A 27,125-nucleotide genomic window follows, 5' to 3' on the forward strand; every position below is an offset into this window, starting at 1 on the left:
GCGGACTCGGCACCGACTCGCGGGAGTGAGAGGATGAGCCCAGTCAGACGGTCAGCCGTAATGTGTGAGTAAGTGTGAGTGTGAGTGCATGTGTGGTCGCACAGGATCTCAAAAGTCTGGACCCTTGACATGATCTTACAGTTCCTCTGATGATGGAGCTTACAATCGATATGGGGGGGCACAACGACATGTCAAGATGCAAGAATGGCGTGAAGAAGAAATATGACCCTGAGGGCCTGCTCCCATATTCTCATGTACTGTGTAAAGAGACAGACTGGGTTACAGAGAGTAAAGGGAAAACGGGAACTCGGTACTAAACGGCGATCCAGAGTTAGCTTCTTATCAAGTTGGGCAGCATATCCCGGCAGAAGAAGGGAGAGCACGCGGCTTATTCTCATGGCCGGGAGCGTTGTCTTGCTAGTCAGCCACATCTCTCTCACGTCTTTCTTTATCTCTCCCTTTTCCGATGCGTTGCGGCATGTCTTGTGCTGATAGGCATTCTATCTGGTTAAGAAGCCCACCGACAGTGAGGGAGATAGACGCTCGGGACGCTCCTGCGGCGAACGGCATGTCAACGTGGGAAGCGCGCCGCGTCCAGGCCATAGATTACGGGCTTGAGGTAAAGTCCCAACCGCGCCCGGCTTGCCGTTTTAAGCAGACGCAGAAATTCCTGGGTTGGTGGTGGTGCTGCTGGGTTGGCCCTGTTATCGTGTTGGATAACGTGCCTTAGAGTTGGTTAGAAAGTTGCCGTCAAAAAAAGCTTGCTCCGAACAAGAGTGAAGAAGAGAGATGGATAGTCAGGACCATCTAGAGTCATCCCATGTTCAAGTCTTATGAGGCATTGAGGTTGGCAGTGAGGGACCATGGACATGACTGGGCTCGGATTGTAAGACGAGGTTGAGGTGGCATGGCCGGAAAGGGTATCTGTGTACTGTATGTACCTGTCCAGTGGTTCTGGGTGTACGGACAGACATGGCATGCCGTCTGTGATGAGAGCTGCAGACAGACCCCTCTTCCCGCCCGGGCTTTCATCGCAGATACTGATGTAGGCAAACTTGTCACTGGGGCACTGAGATTTCGGTATCTGTACGGCATTCGTACCCTCGTTGAACTATCTTTGTCATCCATGCGTCGAGTATCCGAGCAAGGCAGAAAGTGAAGCAGGCGGCGGACAGCGAGCGAGGCATGTAGTAAACCCCCCCCGCACGTGGGGCTGTTTCGATGCGCTACCGGGATGCCGTCCCTCACCTGGCTCGCTCACCCCCCTCCCGCCCGCCGCGCCCCATCCATTGCCCACGCCCACCGCCGCTGTCCACTACTCGTGCTTCTCTTGGGCGTCTCCTCTTGCCGCTGCTGGCTGGGGGGGGGGGGGGCTCGGAACTGGAACTCACTCACCTTCACAGGCTCACACTGGGCTGGACTAGACGATGCCAAGGACCAAGGTAGGACATCGAGCATAGGGGCCGCTAGTGCTGGTCAGGGACCCAAGGCTATCCGAGAGGAGGCAAGTGCCTACCTACCTGTATGAGGTGGTTCAATGGTTGTACCTCTTGCTGAATTCGGGTCGGGGGAAGGAGTGTTTTGCTGAATTCAGATCGGGAGAAGGAGTGAGGAAGAGAGAGAGGAAAGAAGGGACTTGCCTTGACTGCTCTTCAAGTTACCTACCCAAAGGTACCTTAACTCGACTCGAGCAGGTGCTGCTGGTGTTGACCGTGTTGTTCCTTCCTCAGTCGCAGTGGACTATTCGTACAGGCCAAACCCAGTCTCCCCCGACGCCGACGTCCTTTCCACCTCAAACGGTCCACTGGGCCGTTTCCTGTTCCCATGGACCGTCGCTGTTTCTGCCCTTTGCTAACCCGCCTTTGTGACTTTGTCTTCCCTGACCACCGACCACCGACCACCACACACCACACACTAAGCACTACGGATACCTTACCTTGGGTACCAGGGCAGCTAAGGTAAAGGTAGCAACGATCCCACTGCTTTGCCGACCCGGCGCTTCTCTCAGAGTCCCGTCTACTTCCATTTCATTCAATACCCAGAAACCTGCCCTTCCTTACGACCCCCCGGCCTTTGCGCGCAGCTTTAAACCTCTTCACGCTCGAAACGCCGCTCGTTTCTCTCGCCAATTTCCAGCTCTTGCAATCCCGCATTTCTCACCTCGACATCGTTACCGATTTGCTTTGCGCTGGAAGCCCCCGACGACTCACCTTACCGCCGGCGCCCTCTCGATCATCACATGGCCTTTCTTGCCCGCTGAGCCGATTTCACCCATCGTCGCCGGATACATAGCTTGCTTGCCTGCGTCGCAAACAAGCCCACCAAAGAGACCGACCAGCAGCGACCGCGAACCATAGGAACGACCAGAACCAAGACTCGACGAACGCCGCCGCCGCACCTTGAGAGCTGGCTCCCGCCTTCATGTTCCACGCCGCCGCTCACTCCCACCGTCCGAGGTCTATTGGGGCCGAAGCCTGAGCGAGCGACATTCATCGCAGCTTTTACTTTTGCAATTACCTTTTTAGAGAAGCCCGGAGACACTACCGCAACTTGGAAGATCGCCAAAATCTCTACCTCCTCTCACGTATCACAGCAACCTTGAGAGCCACCCCCACCACAGCCCACCATGCCGCTCATCAACGGCCAGAAGATGGCTTGGTAAGTCGCAGCGTCCTATTCCTTCCGTTCCTGTCCTCCATCATTTCGTCTTCTCCTCGTCGTGTTTTCCTTCGCCATACTACGGCCATGACTGGCGATTTCTGTGTGCATCGATGGAATCCCGCATCCCGCATCCCGCTTTCCGCAGGACCCTGAGCTGACCACTTCACCCTTCGCCCTCTAGCGAGCCATGCATCCGTGGTCATCGCTCCACCAAATGCACCCATGCGAATGAACGCTTGATGGTCCCCGTTCGAAAGCCCGGCAGACCTTTGAGCACATGTCCTCATCCACCCTCTCGCGGTTGCGGCTGTGGTAGTGTAACGGCCGCCATCCCGAGAAAGCAGAAATGCGGCTGCGGTTCCAGCAACGCCGGAACCCCCGCAGAATCACCCAGTGTCATCAAGGCAGAATCGCCGGCGAGCGATGTCCCGCCAATGTCTCCGACCAAGGCATCCGCCGCCTCCTTTCGCATACAAAAGTCTGCCCCGAAGGCGGCCAGTCGCAAGCAGTCGTTCGACCCCGTGAACCTCGAGAGGATGGATGCCACCAATATCAACATACTGCCGCCATACGACATGGCCCAAGCGAATCACATGCCACAAGCCAACGGTGGCATGCCGGGTATGCCCGCACCTAGAAATGGGATGGAGTACGGCGGTATGACCATGATGGGCGGCGTTAACGGCGGTTTCCACCAACCCATCATGTATCCAATGTTCCCACAGCAGATGCCTGCGCCCCTGTTCCCCCCGGGAGCCGCGATGTCGATGCCTCAGCCAAATGCCGTACCATCAGCCATCAACACGCCACAGACTGCGACAACGCCTACTCCGATGGCAGCGGCGTCGAATGGGGGATCTTGTTGCTCAGGAAAGACAAATGGGACGCCGAAGCCCGCCCCTCCGCCCTCGTTGACGAGCACCAGCACGGGTGGCTCATGTTGCTCAGGGCCAAGCAAAGCCGAGGGGAGCTCTACACAGCCTTCTAGTGTCAGCTCGAGCCCCAAGACGCAAGCAAAGCCTAAGAAGGGTGGTTGTTGCTCTAGCAAGGCACCTGCGATAGACACAAACGTACATCACATGTCGAATGGCCATATGTCGCCGTCGAGCGCCATAGCCATGTCGCCTTTCCAGACACCTACCGCCATGCCCCAAGGCATGTTCAACTCATACTTCCAACCAACAATTTTCACATATCCGCCTCAATACGGGTCTTGGATGTCACCGCTACAGCCTGCACAGTGGAAGCAGCAGATGGAGGCGCAGCAGTATGGTCAACCAATCCCGCCGCCGGCCGCATACGGCATGCCGAACTCGCTTTTTACCCCAGATGGTACAACCCCAATGATGCCCGAATCAACATCACACATGTGCAGCTGTGGCGACGGCTGCCAGTGTGTGGGCTGCGCAGCTCACCCTTACAACGATGCGACACAAGACTACGTGCGATCTGCATACACAAGTATGCTGGACGACTCTTATGGATTGACGAATGGTACGAACGGCACGAACGGCACGAACGGGCACTCGGAGACGGCATCGGCCAACGGGACTGGCGCCCGCGGAATGGATGCACACACGAATGGCGAAAACAGCGGTTCTCCTGCTGGGCCGCAAACACCTTCCGATGGAGCCTCAGTGTTGAGTGAAGAGCAGGCACTATCGGCGAACGACTTCTTCTTCGTGACATACCCGTTCAACGGTGACGGATGCGCTGGCGAGACGTCGTCATGTCCATGCGGCGACGATTGTCAGTGCCTCGGCTGCTCGATACACAATAACTCGCCCATGCCCGAGTCAGGATGAGGGGTGTTCGGGTGTGTCGAGCTGGGGTCCGCAAAGGATTAGGTTTTGCGGAATGTTTTACCCTCGACGGTGGATACGAATGAGTCTTTTGGAAGGTCGGCATTGTTCAGCCGTTTTCGAGTTGCATACGCGGTGTTTGGAACGATACCCTCTACTGGCCGCATCATAGTACTGATAGAATAAATACTCGATCATAGAACGTTTGACGATCCGGTGATTGAAATCGAAACAGAAACTATTCAACACTTCCCTCGCGTACCGTTCACAGTGAAGTCAAGAATGAGCTGAGAAATACCTACACTGGGCTGAGACAGCTCGAAATTGACAGACGATAGAACCCGGGCTCAAGTGCCGTAATTCAGACATTACTTTCGGAGTTGTCGTGGGCAGGAGAGGGGAACTCGGCACGGTGTGTGCTGTCTTCCGGCGCCGAAGTTGGGGTACCCACTGCTCCGGTCCCCAGGGCAGCCACGCCGCGAGACCAGGGGAGTCTCCAACTTTTTCCTTGCCGTCAGGAGGCACGGACGTCGACTTCTCGTACAACATCACCGCAAACGACCAACCTTGCAACTACCGTACCGTACTTTGATATTTAGCACCATTACAATTCCTCACCTCTCGAGCTTCTTCATTACCTGCCGCCGCATAATTCACCTTGGATAACCAACCCCATTCGGCATCCTCCGAGTATTGCCACCCCCCTTCCTTTGGGTGCGCAGGCCAATTTCGGCTGATCGGCTTCACCGTCGCGGCAGATTCTCACAGCCTGAAACTGTGGTCAAACAAAGAGACGGCCACGATTCGACGTCCGGACCAGAAATCCTTACCCCACACACCTACCACCTCACTTTGTCAAGTTTCTCTTTGGGGAGAGAGCAGTCGCCATCCTTGTCAAGAGATATCTGACGTGCGACCTTGCTTGTCACATTTTGGGGAACGAACCCCAAAAGCAAGGAGAAAAGCTTGTTTTCCGAGGTTCTTTCGAGAAGGACGTGTCGCAAACAGGCAAAGAGGGGCCTTGCGTGTGGTGTGTCAACGAGGGTGCCTTATCGTGGATCTTTTCATCTTAATCTCATCCCAACTTGGCGCATCCTTGCTCGAGAGCGTAGCTCACTCATTTGAACGTCAATTCGTCCTCTGAAGTATGGCCGGAGACGACGAGCGCTCGGGTGAGCGGAGGGGTGAGGAGCGGAGATACGGACGGACCCGCTCCCGGTCAAGGTCGCCGAGACGGCACCGGGACGAAGTGAGGCGGAGGTCACCCGTCGGCGAGGGCGGTTCGCGTCGGGAGCGGAGTGTGAGATCTCCCCGCGGAGACGACGGCGGCAGCCGCCGCGACCGCGACCGCGATGACCCGGAGGATCGGGATTCGAGACACAGGCATCGACGCCATCATCATCATCGTCGGCACCGGGATGGGCCGCGTGACACTGCCAGCGGGGGCGGCACTGCTTCGAAAGAGAAGAAGGCGGCTGCTGCGGCAGCGTCGTTGCCGTATGAGGCGCGCCAGCTGGGCAAGTCGGAGATGGAAGTGTTTCGGCCGCTGTTGGCGTATTATCTCGACTTGCAGAAGCAGAAGGACATTCGCGAGATGGACGAGAGGGAGGTGAGGGGTCGATGGAAGAGTTTCGTGGGGAAGTGGAACCGAGGGGAGCTGTCGCAGGGGTGGTATGATCCCGAGATGTTTGTCTCCGCCAAGGAGAGGGTGCTCGAGGTCGGGATTGAGGGGCTTCCTTCGCGGGGCTCTGATGGGAGGGGGAGAGAGGAGGCGGTGGAGAGGAGCGAGGAGAGAGATTACAACCGGGAGAGGACTGATGAGGAGGATGATGGGGATCGTAACGACGAGGAAGATGACGACGACGACGACGATGATCTTGGACCGAGGTTACCGCCTACCTCGCGAGGTACCGGCCAGCGCTCCGGCCCCGGGATCCCCAACATGGTAGACCTCTCCCTGCAGCGCGAGACCCTCGCCGAGGAAGCGGCGCGCGACCGCTCGGCGCGGGCGTCGGATCTCCGGCAGGCTCGGAAAGAGGACAGGAAGCTGCAGCGGGAGAGGCTGGACGACGTCGCCCCGCGCGCGGAGGCGGGGACGCGGGAGAGGCAGCTCGAGAAGAGGGCGGCGGTCAACGAGAAGATGAAGGAGTTTCGGGAGAAGGGGTTAGGTGGGGATGGTGGGGTGGCGGAGGTGAGCGAGCAGGAGCTCATGGGCGGCGGTGATAGTTTTGCCGAGTTGAAGGCGATGAAGGCGAGGGAGGAGAGGAAGAAGACGGAACGGGAGGTTAGGAGGGAGGAGATTGCGAGGGCGAGGGCTGCTGAGCGGGAGGAGAGGGTTAGGGAGTATCGGGAGCGGGAGGAGGGTGTTATGAAGGGGTTGAGGGAGCTGGCGAAGCAGAGGTTTGGGTGAGGAAGGGGGAGATGTGAGTGTAAAGGGGGAGGATGTTATCATGGTCTGGATCCAGGCTGGGTAGATTGGCCAGGTAGTATATGTATCCGTTCGGTCGGTAGCTGGATGAATGCGCCCTATCTATCTTCGTCATGACTTTTTCGGGAGGTGGCTCGGCGGTCATGATAGGGTCGGGTCGGGCTTCAGGTGAGAGCGATGATTTACTAGAGGGGATGGTAGGTGAATGGGGCGGTATGGATAAAGTTGCTGGCTTGTCACGCTCGTCTCACTCGTTTGAACGATATGTAACGAATACGTGCGGGTTGCTAGGCTGAGATAGACATAGGAAGAGGCGATGTCCTTTAGGTTATACTTATTAGTTTGCTGCGTTCGTCTCGCTTGTCTAGATAGTATATAATGAGTACGTGCGTGTTGTTGGGTCGTGGACGGAGTTATGAGATAGTTAATGCGAATCTCTTCCGGGGACGTAAGTCTCTTAGTATGCCTGTGTTTGAACTTCCTTGGCTTGAATATAGAACTTCTTGGGCCCCAACATTTTAGACAAATGTGTGTCCCTTGAATTGGCGCGAGTCACTTGGACGAATGTATTGTTTTTCAAAGAAGCTAGACCTCCTTGTTGAAAAATATAAAGAGTATGCATTATAGGTAGAAGTCTGGTTCATGGTGTTATACAACCCCGCCTGTACCTTTAATAAGAAGACCGTTTATATTGAAAACTTAGGATCCTTCGATTCCGACATGGCATGTGATTTGTTAAGAGTAGCTAGGCTATTGTTGAATTGGTAGTTCTAGAGGGGTAGTGGTCTCGAAGGCTTTGGTCTTGAGAGACCCAGCAGAGATGCTTCATGGGCGAGCTCATGGCCTTTTTCCTACTACAATGATACTCGGTAGCTCGTCATACTAGCTCATCACCCTCATCTGCACGATGTGTGACGACCACGTCCGAGTCGCTGGATAATGGGCGTTAGCAGGGCCTTTCTTTGGTTCTTGTCTCTTTCAATGGGGTGATGGGGGTAAGCTTGAGTGAAGCAGGCAACCCGAAAGTATATGGTAAGCTCGACCTCAGCACCATCATCAGTCTCACTGCTACTAATCCTCCTGTCCCGGCCCATTGCCTCTGCCCGAGAGTCGCTAGATGCCGCTGGCGTGAATCCTTTTATAAGATAGCAAGACGGGATCGTGTCAGAACGAGGAGATCTTCATCTGAACCTCCCGGCCACCAGGCCGAACCTTCCTAAGTCTACGCATGTCATAAGGTAGCCCTGTTACAGAGACGTCAGGAAGACTAGTCGATAGTCTTGTAGTAAATAGTAGTTAAACGTGCGGTCTTGAAGCGCAGTCTCTTCCTGCTTGATGAAGTGAGTGAGTGGCCAGGAGTGAACACAGCTTGACATCGTTAGTCGCCCTTTCTTAGTGCCAGAACCGAGCTTTGCTGAAGCAAGGCTTCTTTCACAGCCGCTCATCTTCTGGTGAAAGGGAACGAAGACTTTGAATACCGGCGGTGTGTCTCCTTTTATGGCTGGTAGGCTTCTTTGCACGTGGTCCATGAGCGATATCTCTCAGACAAATTGGTGCCGATGAAAGGATGCTGGAGGCATAGAGAAACCTGAAGGCATAGTTCGATAGATTTGATCATATCCTTATGAGACTCGTTTATCGAGATCAGAGAACTCACTCAGCACTTCATATACACTTAGGAGATGAAGTGCCAGCGCCTGCTTCACACTGTGTTCAAGCCCACCAATACTTCATTCTTTTGGTTGGAGATGGAGGACTGTCTCACACTGTACCCACTTCACTTTGTCGCAAAAGAAAAAAAAAAGATGTCGAAAATTGCGACTCATTTGCGATTGACCCCTCTACACCCCGCATTCATTCAAGTAAGTTGCTCTCAACCTTCACCATGTCCCGACCGTAACTGACGCTCTAGCTAGACTCAGCAAGTGAAAGTATTCTCACAGAGAGAAGCTCGTCACATCATTCTTTCCCGGAGTCTCACAGAGAGACAACCTAGCGCTCAGCTCATCACAAGGTCTCTCACTTGGACCTGCCCCTCTTCAACCAGGGTATCAAGATACCTCTCAGTCGCTGCTCTGGGACTACACCCACCACCACCAACGCACTTCGCAAACAATACACACGCTTCATAATGAGCCCAGTAAGCGACGTCGCCGACGGCGACACAGGCGACCTCTTCGCCGACCCGGAGGACTACTACCCGCCCACCCCGCCACCCACCTCGCAAACCCACACCCTCGCCTCGGGCCGCGTCCTGACTCTGCACCTGGTCGGCTACTCGCCCACCGAAGCGCACCACCTCTGGAACGGAAGCCGGGTCGTCTCAGACTACTTTGAGGCGGACCCGTCCCGCGTCAAAGGCAAGACGGTGCTGGAGCTCGGTGCCGGTGCCGGCCTGCCGAGTTTGACGGCGGGCATCTTGGGCGCAAAGCGCGTCGTGGTATCGGATTTCCCGGACGCGGATATCGTCATGACGATGCAGAAGAATGTGGACGAGGCGGGGGATCTGGAGGGGGTCGTGGTGCCCAAGGGGTATGTCTGGGGCGCGGACGTGAAGCCTCTGTTGGCGGAGATTGCTTCTCCAGCCGAGGGGGGAGAGGAGAAGTTTGACGTGCTGGTGTTGGCGGATCTGCTGTTCCGGCACTCTGAGCACGGGAAGCTTGCTGATACGATCTGGGAGGCGCTGGCGAGGAAGGAGGGGAGCGTGGCGTATGTGTTCTTCACGTCGTACCGGCCGTGGCTGAGGCACAAGGACCTGGCCTTCTTCGATGTCGTGAGGGAGAGGGGGTTGCTTGTCGAGCAGGTGTTTGAGAAGAAGATGGAGAAGCCGCTGTTTGATGGAGACCCGGGCGATTTGGAGATTCAGAAGACGGTGAGCGGGTTTGAGGTGCGGTGGCCGAGGGAGCTGCTGGAGGAGAGCAAGGCATGAGGGATGTTGGGGATGTTGAAGACGTTGGACGAGGGACGGTTAGTGTCTGCTGGATTGCGTTATGGGATCTCTGAGCCATGGGCGAGTGATTTTCTACGAGGAATGAGCATGAAGGAAGAATTGGGTGGGCATATCTGGACTGGAATAAACAAAAAGCATGGGATACAAATGAAAAGGACACCAAAGAAATTCTCTACTGAGGATGATATCATGAAAGAGACATTCAAATGGACCTTTGACAGAAAATGAGAAAAAAAGAGAAAGGAATGGAGGGGGAATACTGACCTTATAGTCCACGCCCCTGCCCAGATTCGAACAGCGCGCCCCTCAGGCCAGCACGGCTTCATTGGAGTATTTTTTTTAACATCTCTGCGTCAGAGTGTAAACCACCCGGCCAATCCGGATGGGTGCTGGTGACAGGAATGAAGTTGAGGAGATGTAAATAGCCTCCTTCGACGAAAGACGGGAAGGAGGGAGGAGGGAGGTAGTAGGTGGGAAGGTACGGGTGGGGCTGCAAGACTTTACACCGGGAAGGCATCTTCCACCTGCCTCCTTCTCACTTTCCTCGTAGACTGCAGCTGGAAGGGGACCTTGATAACCATGGCTCTACGAGTTGGAGCGAGATGCTTTCAGCATTGCATGGATTTGTTGTCATTGTGCTGAAATCTATGCTATGAAAGACTTGGACCTGGAGAAGGGGGATCTCCTGTGTCCAGCCTCTTCAAGCTGACCATCTCGACCTTTGAGACTATGAGGCAACTGGCTCCGGAGTTCGAGATATGATCTCGAGAACTTTACATATGCCGCTCTCTTGCCAAGGGCATGACACCAACATTCAATTTTTCTATTAACCATTGCCGTCAATTTCGCATGGTGCGTCACAAATATCACTAGCCGCATGTCTACGAAAAATGTGGCTCACATTCGATCCATATGGTTTGGTTAAGAAGACATCTAGTCTTATATCAGCGCCAGGATTTGAACGAGTTGGCCGCTCAAATCAGACAGACACCGTCAGGCCACCCTCTACCGATAAGTTCCAGTCATTCTAGACCTCCGGCCCCTTTGTTACTGGCAAATAAGGTGCTAGTAGCGAGCCTGAGGACTCAAACTGCCAGCAGGTTATGAAGAGGCTACGAAAGACTACTTGACGATCCAGAACCAGAAACGTACACTGGCATGTGCCCAGAAGACGACGGCCAAGCTTTCGTTCGAATTGCGGATATTGTTCTCCGAGTTTGATTCGTCATTGCGAACACTTGATGGACAAATCTACACTCCGTAGATCCCCCCCCCCCCCGGCTCTGCGTTGGTACTCACCTATGATTCTTTTATATTCTATCGCCACAGAGTATCACTAACGAATACCTGCCCAACAAAACCGTGAGGTTGTTTCTCATATGACAAGAAGTTCCGTTAACCGCGATTGCGCCGGAGCTGGTGCTGACTGGGATATATTACTGCTGCCTGAGGTTTGACGATGCCTACTGCGTCTGGCTACTGTGAATCATAGAAGAGTCATACCTATCGACGAACATAAGCTGCAAGGCTGACGAGAGCCCATGTCTGAGCTTCGAACTTACTGCCAGCGTTCAGAATGGTCCTCCTTCTTGAGGCGAAGCATAGCCGGATGTTCTTCAGTTGAAGTCAGCGGCCAGGCCTTTTGGGAGGATTCAAGAGGGAGAGCCACTAGTCTTGTGTTTTCCCTTCCAAACCTGGACGCATCAGCTCCGAACATGTTAATGAGGCTGAGGGGGAACACCCATGGCCTTTGTTTTCAATATGGGAGACGATCCTGATGATTTCATGGCATCACGCAGGAGGAATGATCTCGGTTGCCTCTGACCTTCTTTTCACGGGCATCTACGAAATATACCAACGACAGGCCCTTAGGCCTCGGCATACGATGACGGTCTGGGCTTGAAATCTATTCCCAGAGAGGTCTATAGGCCTGTTAGTTTTATATCCGCTGTCAGAATAAGTGAATGGCGCCTGATAATCTCTCGCAGTTCATATTTACGGGGTAAGATCATAGGGAAAGGTCACTACGGCACCAATATGTCGACCAAGAGTGACAGGATTCAAGTTAATCTTCCTATTGCTCCAACCAAATAGCAAGATCGCATGAATTATGAAGACTGCAGAACCTATGCTTGGAACCCGACATCACTACTATATCCGTCGCCGCAAATATATCTCCACGGAACAAGCACAAATTTAGGCTATGCCATGAGCATTGATAAGGTGCTACACATCGAGGAAGCATCACTGCAGAGTACTCTAAGCTCTAGCCTTGGCGTTGGAGAAAGCCATGTTACGACGGAACGCCCGCCGATTATCGGGATCTCGATAGTCATGATGGAGGGGACCATCCAGCGCGCAAAGCTTCGGTGATGGGACCGATTGTAAGGGTTGCTTCTCCCGGCACTTGCGGGCAGGTCGGGTGTGTTTAAACATTTCGGGAGTCCAAGCGAACGGGTCAGCCAAGACGAACCACGGTCTCAGGTAGCCCCGTGCTTGAACCTTTGATCACTGCGCTCTGCCATTTGGACAGCTTGATGTTTATATCCGTAATCGTTGCGAGAGATGGATGATGGGACTTCTGGAGTTTTGCCCGCCCTAAGCTTTTTTCGAGCGATCCTATTCAGACGTCGGCTTTTATTCCGCGTCCGCGAGTTTGTGGTCCGCTGTCCTGCGCTTCGAATCTCAATATCGATTTGGCTAGCCATGTAGCTTCCCGGATCAGAACGGGAAGAGCTTGAGATAGGCTGTAGGTGACAGGGTAATGCTTATGCAAGACTCTAGCAGAGTTCTGGTTGGAAAACCTTGATCCACCGGCAAGTTGGATAGCAGCTTCAGGCGCGATAGAGTCCCAAGGAGGTCAAAGGGGGAGCTCCCGGCCGGAGTGGACACGAATTCGGAATGGAGGGGACGCGAGAGGAAGATGGAGCTTAGCTGGTTTTGACACATTGGCGCCGAGGTTCTCCTCCCCCGCTGGACGTTGAGGAACCTTTGGTTGGGGGTCGTAAATGCCGGGGGATTGCACAGCGACGTGGGGTGGACGTGGAGAAGCAAGGCAGGAGACGTCGAGGAGGAGAGTTTCGAGTACATACGGATACGGGGTTACTATGCATTATACTCTGTACAGATAGCCTATAGATGTAGTAGGTATTAGCATGAAGCACAAAGGTTGGAGACAAAGTCTTTGTCCACCGATGTGAAGATAGAGGGCGATGAGATGGCTCTAGTCGAAGCTGCTGTTGTGCAAAACGGAGGAGCGATGGGAAACATTAAAATGGGGAAGGACAATCCGGCGACTGTGGGGCGGTCGTCGAGAGCACGGAGGCAGGAGCATGGGGCATACCTTACGCAGTAGAGAGCACAGACCTTGTCACCAGCGCTTACCCCACACTTTGCACCTTCCAGGCCAAGTTGAACGGGGAAGGCAGGCACCTCAGACTCAGCGCAGGTGCGTCCGCTGCACTTGCCAGCTGCAACTTCTTACATGAATTGCCATGAATTGGGATTACTGAGGCAAGAAAGTTAAGAGACTTTGAAGTGCAAGCTGCCTAAGGTGACTCCTGCGTACTCTGTACTCCTTCCTGCCTAGGTACCTGTCGTGCCTGCCTCTCCTCCGCATTGAGGTGGATGCCCTCCCAATTGGCATTGGAGCTTGGTTCCCATCCTCAGAACTCGCCCATTCCCACCTCCCACACCCACCCTTTCCCTTTCCCGCCATTTCACCACACCTCACGCACAACAAAACTGGAACAATCCACCGACCTCCCTCTGGCTACTGCAAGCTGCAGCCATCGGGAAATTTCTCAACTGCAAGGTAGCTTGGAGATGGGATGTCACGTTCATGGAAGGGTCTCCAATACGAATGGGTCCCCGAAAATTCGTCGCAATTTCCCGCCAGCCAGAAGGCCCCTTTCGAAGTCGAGAGAAAGACAGACCTGGACGAAGGAGAAAGAAAAAAAAAAAAGAGGGGGGCCCGAGCCTGGTCAAGTGAGCCAGCGGAGTATCGGCCGGATGCTTGCCGGGCGTGCCTCAGAAAAGAGTAACAATATTTCACGAGAACGACAAGAAGCACGAGGAAACTGACGGATATACCCTTCCGCGGCCCAAGGGCACAGAATGGTCTGACAGGGTTCAGCATGATGGATCGACTGAGCACACACTAATAATGGACGGAAGCATAGCCAGACATGCATGCCACAGGTATGGCTTGTTGTTCTTGGGGTAATCAATCATTAGAGGCAATGTATCTTTTCCCTGTTCTGTTCTTGTCTCCCCCTTCTAACCTTTGATGCTCTTGCGTTGCAGTTGCACCGAGACACCCGACTGCGACTCTTGTGCCCGCTCCTCTCGTCGCTCGCTACCTAGTCTCGACGGGCAGATGGGCCTACGTGGTACGGTGTTGGACCACCAAGTCGCACGCCATGTAACAGTCCTGTGGCTGATTTGTTATTTTATGAACTTATTTTGCCTCTACAGCTTTTGGAGCTTGTTCGGGAGGTTTACGTTTTACTAATCCCCTCTTCCCTCCGGCAAGCTCCCGTCCTTTCCAGTGCGCGTCTCGGACTCCGCATTTGGAGATATGGAGCTGGGTAGCTTTTGCTGGGAGGTGAGGGTATGTAGCTGCCCAAACCCCAATGTCCATCGTGCAGGGATGGTGGCCGTCGCTCTGGAGTCCCAGCTTCAGATACAGATTCCTTTGAAGCTCATGACACACAGCAACCGGGGGTGGGGGTTGGGTTGAGCTAGGCCACACAGGAACGCACCGGCCCAGAAGCAGCAAACCGAGCTTTGCCTCGTCTCGCCTCGCCCGATTCTACAACAGCGGGAAGGTGAAGCTGATCAGGGCCGAGAGCCCGGGGGGTTTCGAAATGGACAAGATCGATCATCTCTTCTCACTACCCTGGCACTCCTGGCACGCCGCACGCCTGACTTCTGCACGTTCAAATACACTACGGACTACTTGGCCTTGGACAGACGGCGTCGTGTGGTTTCTCCAAAAAGAGGACGAATGAGTGGTCCGTTGGCGATGTGGCCGTCTCATCTAGGGCTCCCTGTCACGATTGGCCGCTATTGCGAAGCTGCCATTGGCGCGTCTTGAGACCAGCAGTGTCCCCGGTGTGTATTCAGACGCCTAATGGAGAAGCACCCATGATCCCCTCCCGGCGTCAGTGCAGCACAAGGCAGCTTGCACGGACACGTTGACGCAGAGTCCAGGAAAAGCATGGCTTGCTTGTGTGCCAATTAGCCTGGCTAGGTACTCAGATGCAGAAGAGGCAGAGATATACCGACGTGTGAGTGCAAAGAAGACAAGAGCCAATCAGTTGGTGATGGTCTGGAATGAAGAGAAACAGCCGTGGTAGCCCAACAGCAAGCCGCAACGACAACAAGCAGATTGGAGTAGAAGCTTGTTGAGATGAGACGAGATTCCGATATTTGTTTTTTTTTTCTTTTTGCTTTAGTTTGCGTCTTGGGATCTTGCCCGCTCACCAATGGATCCACGGTGCAGATGCAGATATAGCCCGCTCGACAGCAGATGACGGAAGTGCCTTGGAGTTATCCGTAGGTATCTGCTTGACTGGATTGCTTGACTGGATCATCGGCCTCCAATGGCCCTTGCCGACGAGGGATGATTTCATGGCTGAGCTCCCATTGGCACTGGCTGTGAAGCTCCCCGCCCTGCTTCCCCCACCACATGCAACCATCTTTTAGGGTGGTTGAACAGGGCAGTCCTTGGTTGAAGCGTGGCCCAGCCGCTACTTGACTAGGTCATCCGAGGAAGGTCTCTTGTTGGTGTGACCAAACGCAAAAAGATACTTCACACATGTCAACCTCAAAGTCCCCTTTTTAACAATTGAGTCTACGGATACCTGACTACGGATGCCCAAGGCCACCCAGAGTGAGGTGAGTCTCAGAGTCTCAATGCTGCTGCTCCAAATCATCTCGCTCGCCCAAGAATCCTTCGACTCCTTTCGATTCTCGATGTAGGTAGACATCATACTCGGGTCAGATACCTTGCGCGCTTGTCACCCTTTGCCCTTTTCTTCTGACCTTTTTCCATCTACTTGCTACTGATGCATGGTCTCTTTGCCGGCTCCGGGATCGAAACCTAGGGATATCCGAACGGAGGTATGGGAGGCAAGACAAGCAAGGTACCTTTGGAGATTGGAGAGATTAGGAAGGGCAGCGGGGTTTGGCTGAGGTAAGCTACCTTGTCATTGGTCGGGGATGGTGGGATGGACCTACCTATGCTCGTAGGTACGTAGATACTTGGGTACGTAATAAGCTACCTAGGTAGGTAGGTCAGGTAAGGTAGGTACTGTGTAAGGTGAAGGAGCACCGGGAAAGAGCGACCAGTGATAGACGCTACGAGTGCGGCAGTGGCAGCGGCAGTAGCAGCACGAAGCAGGAGCAAGGCACCTTGGTGCTTCTCCAATGCGGAGAGAGAGGAGACAACCCCAGACCCCAGATTCTTGCCTGGATTTCCCCCATTCAACGGAAGCCAATTCTTTCTCTCCTCATCACTCTCTCCACCTTTTCCCACCCATTACCACCACCCGGCCACCACCTCACCACCACCTCACCTCACCTCACCTAACCTCACTCACGGGCAACCTCACATCACACCTCTCACAAAATACACTTCACTTCCATCACTCGCCAGGCACCTCACTCACACTCGCACACGCACACGCACACGCATACGCATACGGACACACGCGCGCACACTCTCAGACTCAGACTCAGACTCACACTTTGGACACGCGGGCGCACTACACTCCCTCCCTGCTTCTACCTACCTAACGCATTACCACCGCGGCTTTCTGCCTCCTCATCGCTTCACGTTTCTCAATTCCTCCTCCTCCGCCTCCGCTTTCTTCACACCTACCACCTCACCTACCTTACCCGCCTCCTCCTCACGCAAAGGGCCGCCATCATCAAACTACGTTACCAGCTCCATCTCCAAATCGTCCCCCCATTGGCACACGCGCCGGTCCTGTACACACGACGTATCAAGCATTAATGTTGCATGCGAAAGCATCCCTCCTCCATTCATCTTCCGCGGCACTCCGTTAGATCAGACCTTCAATTGTCGCTACCACCACCTCAACTTTGAACAGCCGGCACACCAGCCAGCTCTTCTACCGACCGCCTCTCACGCGACATCTTTCGACCTCCAAAATTTCCCCTCCCGATACACGTAGTATCTCCATCTATACATCAGACTCGCCGCCTCGAGTACCGGTACCACAAAGCTTTGTAGTAGCGCCGATCATATCCCCTTACCTATCCAAACATTCAGCATTATCTCCTTGTCGCACGCGCGCCGCAGACAGCCGGCATCTCCGTGTTCCCCCTCTTCCGCCGCATCCCAAGCTTAAGTTTCTCAGCTTCCAAGCTACCTGCCTTAGCTTACCGAGACAGCTCCAGCCTCTCTTTTCCGCGCTTCTGTCTCTGCACACGTTAACGTCGACGTCGGCGCCTCTCTTTCTCATCGGCTACTGAGAAAGGTACGCCGCGGCTCAGCGTTTCCCTTTCTTTCGCTGCTGCTGCCCTGCGTTCTGCCTCTTCAACTTCTGCCGGGCTTCGCTACGACTTTGGTTCGCCCTACGACCTAGTCGCGTCTCTCCTCATCTTTCTCCTCTTTCTCTCACTGCTGCTCTCCCCTCCCGAGAGTCTCCTCATCCATCAATTCCCCGCCTTTTGCTCTCCCACCCCCTCCCTGCCAATTCACTTCGACCTCGCTGCCATTTTATCCAAGGTTATTGTTTGAGCCGAGTAACTACGCCTTGGTTGTTCACGCTCAATCTTCGCATGCATGCTTGTTTGTGTCCTCAGCCCAACGCACAAACATCCATACATCTCCTTCATACTCGACCTCGCTCTGCCTGTATCCGTCGTGTCACTCGTGGTGCCGTGACACCAGTACTTCCCTTCTTCCCCAAATCTTCTCCTCCTCGCGCCCAATTTTCCTCGCAACTTGCCCACCCTACCTATCACCACTACAGCCGGGACATCCCACTCCGAATCCCAACTCCTCACTTCCCTCGCGCGTCTCCCGCATGCTTTGCGGTACCGGTTGATTCGAGTTGCAAACGCCGGCCGCCACCGCCCGTGGACGCTTACGCCTACCAAGAGGCATCTGAGACTCGCTCACGCCAGGCTTGCATGGAAAGAGACGAAAACGGGGGGCTAGCAGAGGACCGTTGTCAAAACAATTCTCTGTTGCTGCTCTTCGCGAGACCCTGAAAGCTGTCTCTACAACAATCATCTTCATATCGATACACACACCGCACCCCGCAAAGTATCCCTTTCAAGCCCAACTCTGCTTGCTCCGCCTACCTTACCTCCTCCATTTCCCCCACTTTCTCGTGCTGTGTGACCTCGGTGGTCCTTGAGCTATCCTATTACCTAGCCGAGCACACGGTACCCTTCTTTTCCCCCTTTACCTGTCGCTCCTTTGGGTAGCGTTTGCACAAAATGATGCCACTCCAATCCATAGAGGGGCAGCCTCATGGAGGCTCTGGCATAGCTGGGGAAAATGGTGAGGCCCGGCAGCAAAAACCCAAGACGTTGCCGTGCAAGTATTGCAGCAAGCGCTTCAGGTAAGTCGGCTTCCCCTCCTCCTTGTTGCAAGGCCCCCCGACTCTCCTCTCTCGATGATTGATTGCCCTACCTTGCCTTGGCTTTGGCTTTCTGGCTGTACCTTCGGCTAGCTTACATTGCTTTTGCATTATAGGCGTGTGGAGCATGTCCAAAGACACGAAAGGACACACACCAAAGAGAAGCCCTTTGCCTGCGGCTGGGCTCGTTGTGGGAAAACGTTCGGACGACGGTGAGTTCTATCAACCTTGCCCCTGGCCACTCGTCATTTCACCCATCCTGCGGCCTGCCTGAGTACACTTACCTCACCACATCGACACCATATGCTGTCACCTTCCACACACACCACACCACCACCCAGCTTTACTTTGCTTTGATTTGATTTATCCCCAAGACGTTCCCCCGTCCCAAGACCCCGACTTTCGACTCCACCTCTTCCCTGTTCTTGATGCTCAACTGCAACACGGCCGACTCCCCCTCCCAACTCTGACGAAGGAATATGCTTATATGGACATCAGTGATCTCCTTGTCCGCCATGAGAAGCTCGTTCACCTCAACGAGGGCAGCAAGGAGAATAATCGGCCAAGAAAGACTTCATCCAGCACACACAATCCGCCATCTTCCTCCGACAGCCATGTCGAACACGAAATGCTGGGCGTTCAGCGCCCACCTCAGCCCCAGTATCACCAGGAGTCAATAACGGCCGTGGCATCCACCATGGCCCCAGATCCTCGCATGCCAGGCCCGGCCCGTGCCGCTGCTTGCAACCTCGATCTACTTTCTGATGCGGCTCTGGCCAGCGAAGTGAACCCCATGCAGCAACCCATGATGGCTGAGATGGGACGTCCGCCTTCCGATCATACGAGGATCAAGTCCTATGATGAGTCGATGGGGTATCCCGAACGGCCACGGGAGGATCAGAACATGCTGGCACCGGGATATGTTCCTCAGCCCCAAGCAGCACCTTACGACGACTATCACATTTTCCTCGACGACTTTGCGCCCTCTTCGCACTACTTGCCACCTCCGTTCGAGTCTGATCAGCAGATGGGAGGCCTGTGGCCCCGTGGCGATATGCATCACCGTGGCCCGTCCAAGCCATCATCGCAGTTTCCGTCACGGTTCCCTTCGGTTCAGCCGGATGGTCGGGAGGGTATCGAAGGTGGTCCAAGGAGCCACGAAGAGTCAATGAGAGCACCCCTTCGTATCTCTGCCGTCGACCACACGGTCATCAAGAACCGACTGGAGGAGTTCTCATCCGTTATTCCAAACGACTTTGTCTTTCCGTCTAGACATACACTCACTCGTTTCCTTGAGGGATACATCAGCGGTTTCCACGAGTATCTCCCGTTCCTGCATATACCCACATTGACGCCCGCCGAGATGGCACCGGAGCTTCTATTGGCCATCTTGGCTGTTGGTGCACAGTACCGATTCGAGAGCCACCGGGGTCATGCGCTGTGGTATGCTGCAAAGGCTGTTGCGCTCGAGCAGATTCGAAGGAGACATAGTCATGAGGTACATGCTCTTTTACCGACGCCCGCTGCGTACAGCCCACACTCGACCCGACCTTCTCCCAGCTCTGGCTTTAGGCATACCTTTGCCTCGGCACAGCAGGATCGCCCGATGACACAGGACACTCATCGCGAGCCGTTGTAAGTGTATTTCCCATCTTGCTCTGCTTTTCAGCTCTAACGTTTTCCCCGCAGCTCGCCAAACACTCCGCAAGCTCGTCTTGAGACCACACAGGCTGTCTTGCTGCTCTTCGCAGTCGGGCTTTGGGGAGCGAAAGCAATCTTGCATGAGGCTCTATCTCTTCAGAGCCACCTTGCTATGCTCGTTCGCGAAGAGGGTCTGATAGCCGAGTCCAGCCCGGCCGTTGCACCGGATTGGGAGACTTGGATTCGACTTGAGGGAGCTACGCGCACCAAGCTCATAGCTTATTGCTTCTTCAACCTGTGCAGTATCGCGTACAACATGCCGCCTCTTATCCTTACTTCGGAGCTTGGCCTATTCTTGCCCTACCCGTCCAGGCTGTGGAGGGCTGAATCGGCATGGCAGTGGCAGGAAGACAGACAAAACTATCCTTCTGTCGAAATCACCGTCCACGACGCCTTCTCCAGAGTCCTGACGACTTCGCCCCAGGGCTTGCCTCCGCACATGTCATCCCTCGGAAACTATGTCCTTATCCACGCATTGCTTCAGCACATTTACCTGCTGAAACAAACTTCATTCGCACTCAGCTCGCCGTTTGGGCCACAGAGGGGATTGAAGCCGGAGGATGTGGAAGAGGTCACTGCTGCACTGAGGATATGGCAGGTGAGCTTCGAACACCGACACCAATTGAGGGCGGCCGACGCGGGGCATGTCGGCAACAGCGACTCGTTCCCGGGTGGTCCGGTAGCGTTCAACTCTACCGCACTCCTGCGCTTGGCATATATCCGTCTATACACCGAGATCCCGCCCAACCGATCCCTCGAGACCAGGGATCACATGCTAGTTGCTTCGTCGTTGAGCAATATGCCCCTCCTTGTCCGTACGTTGAGATTGCATAGAGCCGTGTTCCAGGCCATTCATGCTTTGTCCATGTTGGTCAAGGCCGGCGTCAACTATGTTGCGAGGACCAAGAGCCTGGAATGGAGCATTCAACATTCCTGTAAGTACCTGTTCTTCTCAAACATCGCTTGTTCTAGCTAACCCCGTTTCTTTGTAGTGTGCAACTTCGAATGCGCCATTCTCTTATCTAAATGGCTCCTTACTCTCGCATCGATCGGACCGAATGACCCCCCTGCGACCCCCGAAGAAAAGAATCTCCTACAATCGGTCAGGAGAATGCTGGACGAGACGGAATTTGCTGTGCCCATCGATCCATCCCTGGGTGGGCCTACCACCGGCCAACCTGCCAACAACGAGGTTTCTGCGAACGACAGCACAAGGTTGAGACAGCTAGCTGCAGCGGTCATCAGGCTCTGGGCAGAGACATTCAAGGGCTCGCACATTTTCGACATGGTCAGAGTAATGGGATCAAGCCTGGATGGGTATGCTGATTTGGTCGAGAAGCCCCGCGACAGAACACCCCTAGGACGCATTGCCCATGACCCAAATCTTGGATAAGTGGTCGGACCCCAGATGGCAAAGTATTTGGTTGAGGCTGTTGCACTGCATGGCTTGTACGGTTTTCGACAGAGTAGCGGCATCATTGAGGCTTGATGTCGGTCGACCTCTCAGCGCCAAGACATGATTTCTTCCGATGCGGTTGTTTGCAGGACATGGAGTTTCCCTGTCGCATGCATGTTTCTCCGCGTTCAAAGACCGCAACAAGGCGGCGTAGTCGCTGGTCCAGGTCTTTTTGGGATGGAAAGAAGCTCTCAACGGCCAAATGCGTTGAATCGGAATGCAGAAGTGGACGAATCGAGCAATGGCAGCGTGTCATTGGTCTGCCCTCAGATGTTGGAGAGGGGGAGAGCGTGCGCGACCCCTGGTCGGGATTTCGGGGCGTCGAACCGGCGGCGGAGTACCGACAGACAGGGACTAGCCAGACTACGCAGGAGATAGAGAGGGCGGGGGATGGGAGGGAAAAGAACTTTTGGCTTGGCGTTCTAATGTTACGTGCCTTGACGCAGTAAGGAAGGTGTCGGAGAAACAGTTGCACTGCGTTTTATCTTTCACCTTTTTTTTTTTTTTTTATTCTTCGCGTGTACATTGTTTGGTGGGCTCATCGGCTCGTCGGATGGGTGGCGCGGCTCGGCCGGTTTGATCTAGCTATTTCCATGTTGTCTCGTCGTATGTTCACCTTAGTCTGGCTTGATCTTTGAGGGGTTATGAAGTACGGATGAGAGATGTGGTTTCTGTCGGGATTGTGTGGCGTTGACAGGTCGCTAGATGAATAATGACATGTTCATATCTGACGTTGCGTTTGGTGCTTGATCATTTGTGATGGTCCTACTTGGCTGACTACCGTATAAGCCGGGTTACCTTTCCCGTTCTTCGAAAGTTCCTAAATGCATTTGAGATCCTAAAGAGCTTAAGTTCGATTTGCAGTTATTAAGCTGAGAACATGTTTTTGGCGAGAACACGAGTAATGTGATTGAGGAAGCGGAGTGGCCTCGAGTGTACGAACACTTCAAGGCTGTAAGACTACAGTTAGGATTGAAATAACAAATAATGGACTACTCCGCATCTGCCTTGTTTTTTCCCTCCTCGTAGTGGAAGATCGGTTTGTTTGTTGAACTATGGTAAACCCTCTCTGATTATTGATTTGTCAACGAGGAATAATATCAATGCGATTAGTTTACAAACGAATTCGAATTTGTGTCAGAAATTAGTTAGAAGTTTACCAAGGACGGGCGTAAACAACAAGAGACAGATTGACTGTAAAGCAAGCGAGGGGACATGGGGGACTCAAAGAGTCTATTTTCTATATGAAGGAGGAATAAGTACTAAGGTAGCAAACTTAAACTGATTCGATATCGAGTTTAGCTTGCTTCTTTTCCGGAAACCAAGAAAGCACCAAAATCCTCGAGTCGAGATCACTTTTGATAGCCCCCTTTATTTCCTCACGTTGCTGTGGGCCATAACAAGAGTGTACTGAAAGAAAACACCATGTCACCATCATGTCTCGTGGAGTGTCTCTCCGTCGGAAACGGCCCCCCAACTTTCCAAAACATGGAGGGTGTGATTCCCTCTAGCAGCGGACGGAACTGAGGTTGTCGTTGAAGTTGGAGGGGACGGTGTTCTGGAGACCTCTGGTGGTCCAGGAGGCGCCGCCGCAGCTGCCGTCGCTAGTAGATTGAAGAAATTGTGTCAGAAGATATTCTTGACGATGTTGCTTTATGTATACAGAGCAAATGAATGTTTCATCTTCTCCATTCTTGGAAGAAGGGAATAAAGCAGACGGTAGTAACTCACGTGAAGAAGGTGCAGGTGGCGCTGCCGGTGTCGACGGAGCTGACGACGTCGTTCATGTTTCCGGGGAAGTTGGCTTAGAATGACATTTGTCAGCTTCGCGTTTGAGGGCGGAGAGGAATGAAGCCCGAAGGCTGGAGAGGTCTGAGGGGTGAATCCGAGGGTGCGAGGAACGTACTGCAGCCGCTGACGTCCATGGTGACGCAGTTGCCGAGGGTCTGGTCCTTGCAGATGCGGATGGTGGCGGCGTTGGTGAGGCCGAGGAGGGCGATGGCCATGACGGTGGAGGACTTCATTTTGAGGATTTGGGGGGGGGTTTTGGGACTGGTAATTCGAGTAGATTGGGAAGATTGTGAAGATGGTTTGTAGTGTAGAGTGTTGTGATGAGGTGAGAAGCTGATGTTGATGGAAGGGGAGTTGGGATGGGTGGAGGATTTTATAGTTGAATCTGTATCGTCATTCTTCTCATAATTTCTTGACTGTGATGCATTGTAGGACTGGGACTTCGACCAAAGTACCCGACTTTGCTGCCTCTAGATGTCAAGCCGTAGGTGAATACTTCGCGGGACTAGGACCTCAAAGCAAAAGTGCCCAGTTTCGTTGTCTCTGTGTCATCCTGCGACTCCTCCCCTCCCAAAGCCAAGATGGGAATACATTGTGAGACTAGAATCTTGGACCAGAGTATCCAAGTTCGCGTCTCTGCCTATCCACACTGTCCTACCTTGGCTCGCCACCTTGATTGTTCCTTGAGGTAGCTTAACAGCCCATCTCGTGTATCTGAACATCGAAGGTCTTTTTCGGTACCCTCTTGCCGGGGGATTGAGGATCGTCAGATAGGGCTCATGGTAGCCTTGACCAGGGAACCTCTATACAACCAATCACGATACCGAAAGCCTTGGATGTTGCCATCCGGGCGATCCTATTGCAACATCGGAAGAGACTTAGGGAGCCACGGCTAGGGCGGTCCCATACCGCCAAATATGATGCCTAGAGACTAGGATATTGGGATGATTCTCTTACATCAGAAAGGTCTTGGATACCACTCTCCGGATGATCATATTGCAACGTCGGAAGGGACTCGAGGGAGCCGCGGCTGGAATACTCCTAGAGCATTGATGATGGCACCTAGAGCCGTGGGTATAGAGATCATCCTCTTGCAACATGAAAAGGAACTTAGGGAAGCCTTAGCGGGGACACTCCTATACCACCAATGAGGAGGCCCAGAGACCTCAAGTCTCGCCTCTTAGACGATTCTCTTGCCAATTTGGGAGAGACTATCGTGAGACCTGGTACACAGCCCCGAGCTAGAAGTCAGCATGGGTGCGTCGGCTGCATTCTGAGTAGCAAAATGGCACTGTCTCGATACACGAGACATCTTCGTGAGATGTACGGGACTTTGGTTGAAGTATCCATTAATACACTTACTTCATTTTGCTGGACGTGTCGGCACCATTGAGATTGATACTCTTTCAGGTGGACAACTCTATAAACCATGTCGGTTCAAACCATTAGGAAGGCTGGGAGCACGAAACTCGGATGCTCCTTCATGGGGCGGTGTGAGATTTCTGTCAGCAGAGTACTGCGGCTCCTTGACTTCTCTATACTCTTCAAGATTAAGCTCTACCACGGTTAGAATCCTTCGCTTTCTATTACCGAGCGGAGACTTTCCAGCGACGTTGAGCGGCTAGGATGATTGTGAGGCTAGGATATTTAAACGGCATGGCCGTGCGGGTGTGGCTGGCGGTCGATCTCTGCTATATCCACAGAACCGCATATGGCGGGGCAGTCGGACTATATTTTGTGGTTTTTGGGACTTTGGATTCGGATCGACATTTAACTCTACTTCAGCCTGCAGCCGGGCGGCCCGGGCCCTATGCCGGTCTAGACTAGTCGGCTTACTTGTCTCATCTTACTATTGCCTCGAGTTGTATGTGTGAGGTCCAGTTTATATGGATCGGCAGACTAGGCTTCCGGACCCAGTCGCGTAAGGCAGCGACTTGTGGCAGCGTGTCTGGCTGTGATTGAGCAACGTAGATTCACTTCTTGAAATGGATCTCAGGGAACAAAAATTTCGTCACAATGAATGCAGTCACCATCAATCGAGACTCAACCCTCGCGCAAGAGTACTAGCGGCAGCAGAAGATGTTGAGGGTTACGAGAACTGAGATCAAGAGATGCGTCTTCATCCTAGAGAGACTAAGCTAAACAAGGAGGTGACATTGTGTTAGGGGGATTGGACGGCGGAGGCGAAAAAGCTACCGACGATGACAGACAAAGTACTTCAACCTAAGCACTAGTCCTGAGACAGAACGAATCCTATGATCCAGTCCAGGCCTTGGTGAGAAGCTCTTCAATGCCTATGGGGCGGATATCTGGGTACTTTGCGTTCAGGCGGTTACCCTGGGGCACCAGGATCCTGCCCTCGACGCTCATCAACCCGAAGAGAGCGATCATCGCCTGCGTCTCTTCCATTGACGCCGGTCCTGCGCCGTAGCCCGCCGACCAGACGGTTGCCTGGCCGGTTCTCAATTTCTCCTCTCCGTCATAGACGACGTCAAACTTGACTCCTGGCAAGAAAATAGACCATGTCAGCGACACATGGTGACCATGGTAGCATTTTTGCCTCAAAGTCCCAAAAGCCGCACGTACCCGTGAGTTTCTCCGCGAGTCCCAGAATCTCGTTGAACGTGGTGTCTGAGCCACTGATGATGCTGACTTCGGGCCAGTCGGCGTCGTCGAGCATGCGGACGACGAAGCGGGCCACGTCTACCGAGTAGGTCAGGGTCATGAGCTCATTGCCTGTTCCGGGGATCGCGGCGCGGCGGTTCGCGATGTCGATGGCCCAGGTGTGAGTGGTGAGGTTGCTTGAGGTGTGCGGCATGCCAAAGTAGTCCATGAACCACCCGTTGATGACACGAGTGTATATGAGGCCAGTCTTTCTGAGAGCGGCGATTGCGTCCAGCCAGGCACCGAACACCGCCGCGTTCGTGTCGCTGGTTAGGTGTCAGTGACTCCGCGGCAACGAAGAGGGGAAGGTGCCTCGGGATAGAAGGAATATGCGTAGTCTGGAGACACCCAGACTCCGAACTCGCTGGGTACGAATCGATGGGTCGGCTTGGCCTTGTCGGCCGCGGCGATGAGGTTGAGCTGTGACTGAGCGGCCTCCGGGCCCACGAAACCAATCGTGGAGATGACTGCCTCGACATTGTGCTCCTCGAGCAGCAGAGACAGCGCCTCGATGTTGCCGTAGTCAGCAAGCACAATCTTTGCGCCACCTGAGGCGGGTGTGATAGGAGCCTAGATGGCTAGGTCAGAAGGGGGCTCAAGAGTGTATGCATGTGGTTGCGGCTGTGACATTTACCTTGCGACTAAGCAGGATCACCTCGTGCTTCTTGCTGAGTTGTAATTGTTCAACGATTGTCTTACCGACACCGCCCGTGCCTCCGGCGACTGCGACTACTACCATGATGGATGTGATGGCGGTTTAAGAGTTGCAGGAATTGGGTTGTGTGTTACTGAAGTTGTCAAGTACCATGGATAACAGCTGGATCCTTCAGCACAAGACCAGATCCAACACGGTTGTACTTATAGTTGACCATGAAAACATAAAGCAATCTTGGAGTCTCGGAGGCCTTCGCAGAAACCCGCCCCTGTGCGGATTTTTCAAGAATGCATTGACTTCAGGCTTAGGGGTAGCGGATCTCAAGTCAAGACACATGTGGCAAGTACTCGGCGGGTTAAAGATGTCTGTCTTTATCGAAAGAGGGAGCTCCGGAAA

The 27,125-nt window shown here is 53.8% G+C and overlaps 8 protein-coding genes across 8 annotated transcripts; 5 read left to right on the forward strand and 3 right to left on the reverse strand.

Annotated features, from left to right (window-relative positions):
* Positions 1-478: 478 nt before the first annotated feature.
* On the forward strand, positions 479-1,528 carry CTAM01_04967 (uncharacterized protein; the record flags this gene model as incomplete). Its single annotated transcript, XM_060520997.1, has 2 exons — positions 479-674; positions 1,404-1,528. The coding sequence occupies 2 exons, from the start codon at positions 479-481 to the stop codon at positions 1,526-1,528; spliced, it is 321 nt and encodes a 106-aa protein (XP_060384366.1).
* Positions 1,529-2,626: 1,098 nt separating this feature from the next.
* On the forward strand, positions 2,627-4,466 carry CTAM01_04968 (copper fist DNA binding domain-containing protein; the record flags this gene model as incomplete). The annotated part of the gene is made up of 2 exons (XM_060520998.1): positions 2,627-2,658; positions 2,843-4,466. The coding sequence occupies 2 exons, from the start codon at positions 2,627-2,629 to the stop codon at positions 4,464-4,466; spliced, it is 1,656 nt and encodes a 551-aa protein (XP_060384367.1).
* Positions 4,467-5,610: 1,144 nt separating this feature from the next.
* On the forward strand, positions 5,611-6,873 carry CTAM01_04969 (uncharacterized protein; the record flags this gene model as incomplete). Its single annotated transcript, XM_060520999.1, has 1 exon — positions 5,611-6,873. One exon carries the CDS (start codon positions 5,611-5,613, stop codon positions 6,871-6,873), a length of 1,263 nt encoding a protein of 420 aa, XP_060384368.1.
* Positions 6,874-9,022: 2,149 nt separating this feature from the next.
* CTAM01_04970 (nicotinamide N-methyltransferase) lies at positions 9,023-9,820 on the forward strand (the record flags this gene model as incomplete). Its single annotated transcript, XM_060521000.1, has 1 exon — positions 9,023-9,820. One exon carries the CDS (start codon positions 9,023-9,025, stop codon positions 9,818-9,820), a length of 798 nt encoding a protein of 265 aa, XP_060384369.1.
* A 2,742-nt stretch (positions 9,821-12,562) lies between these two features.
* Positions 12,563-13,504, reverse strand: CTAM01_04971 (uncharacterized protein; the record flags this gene model as incomplete). Its single annotated transcript, XM_060521001.1, has 3 exons — positions 12,563-12,830; positions 13,226-13,349; positions 13,435-13,504. 3 exons carry the CDS (start codon positions 13,502-13,504, stop codon positions 12,563-12,565), a joined length of 462 nt encoding a protein of 153 aa, XP_060384370.1.
* Positions 13,505-18,319: 4,815 nt separating this feature from the next.
* Positions 18,320-21,556, forward strand: CTAM01_04972 (uncharacterized protein; the record flags this gene model as incomplete). The annotated part of the gene is made up of 5 exons (XM_060521002.1): positions 18,320-18,444; positions 18,579-18,674; positions 18,961-20,097; positions 20,152-21,098; positions 21,156-21,556. 5 exons carry the CDS (start codon positions 18,320-18,322, stop codon positions 21,554-21,556), a joined length of 2,706 nt encoding a protein of 901 aa, XP_060384371.1.
* A 1,570-nt stretch (positions 21,557-23,126) lies between these two features.
* Positions 23,127-23,643, reverse strand: CTAM01_04973 (uncharacterized protein; the record flags this gene model as incomplete). The annotated part of the gene is made up of 3 exons (XM_060521003.1): positions 23,127-23,223; positions 23,351-23,423; positions 23,526-23,643. The coding sequence occupies 3 exons, from the start codon at positions 23,641-23,643 to the stop codon at positions 23,127-23,129; spliced, it is 288 nt and encodes a 95-aa protein (XP_060384372.1).
* A 2,020-nt stretch (positions 23,644-25,663) lies between these two features.
* CTAM01_04974 (uncharacterized protein) lies at positions 25,664-26,813 on the reverse strand (the record flags this gene model as incomplete). The annotated part of the gene is made up of 4 exons (XM_060521004.1): positions 25,664-25,914; positions 25,997-26,340; positions 26,421-26,644; positions 26,709-26,813. The coding sequence occupies 4 exons, from the start codon at positions 26,811-26,813 to the stop codon at positions 25,664-25,666; spliced, it is 924 nt and encodes a 307-aa protein (XP_060384373.1).
* Between the last annotated feature and the right edge of the window lie 312 nt (positions 26,814-27,125).

This window comes from Colletotrichum tamarilloi, assembly GCF_030869305.1.
Source record: "Colletotrichum tamarilloi strain Tom-12 chromosome Unknown Scaffold_12.1, whole genome shotgun sequence".
In the NCBI taxonomy this organism is placed as follows: domain Eukaryota; kingdom Fungi; phylum Ascomycota; class Sordariomycetes; order Glomerellales; family Glomerellaceae; genus Colletotrichum; species Colletotrichum tamarilloi.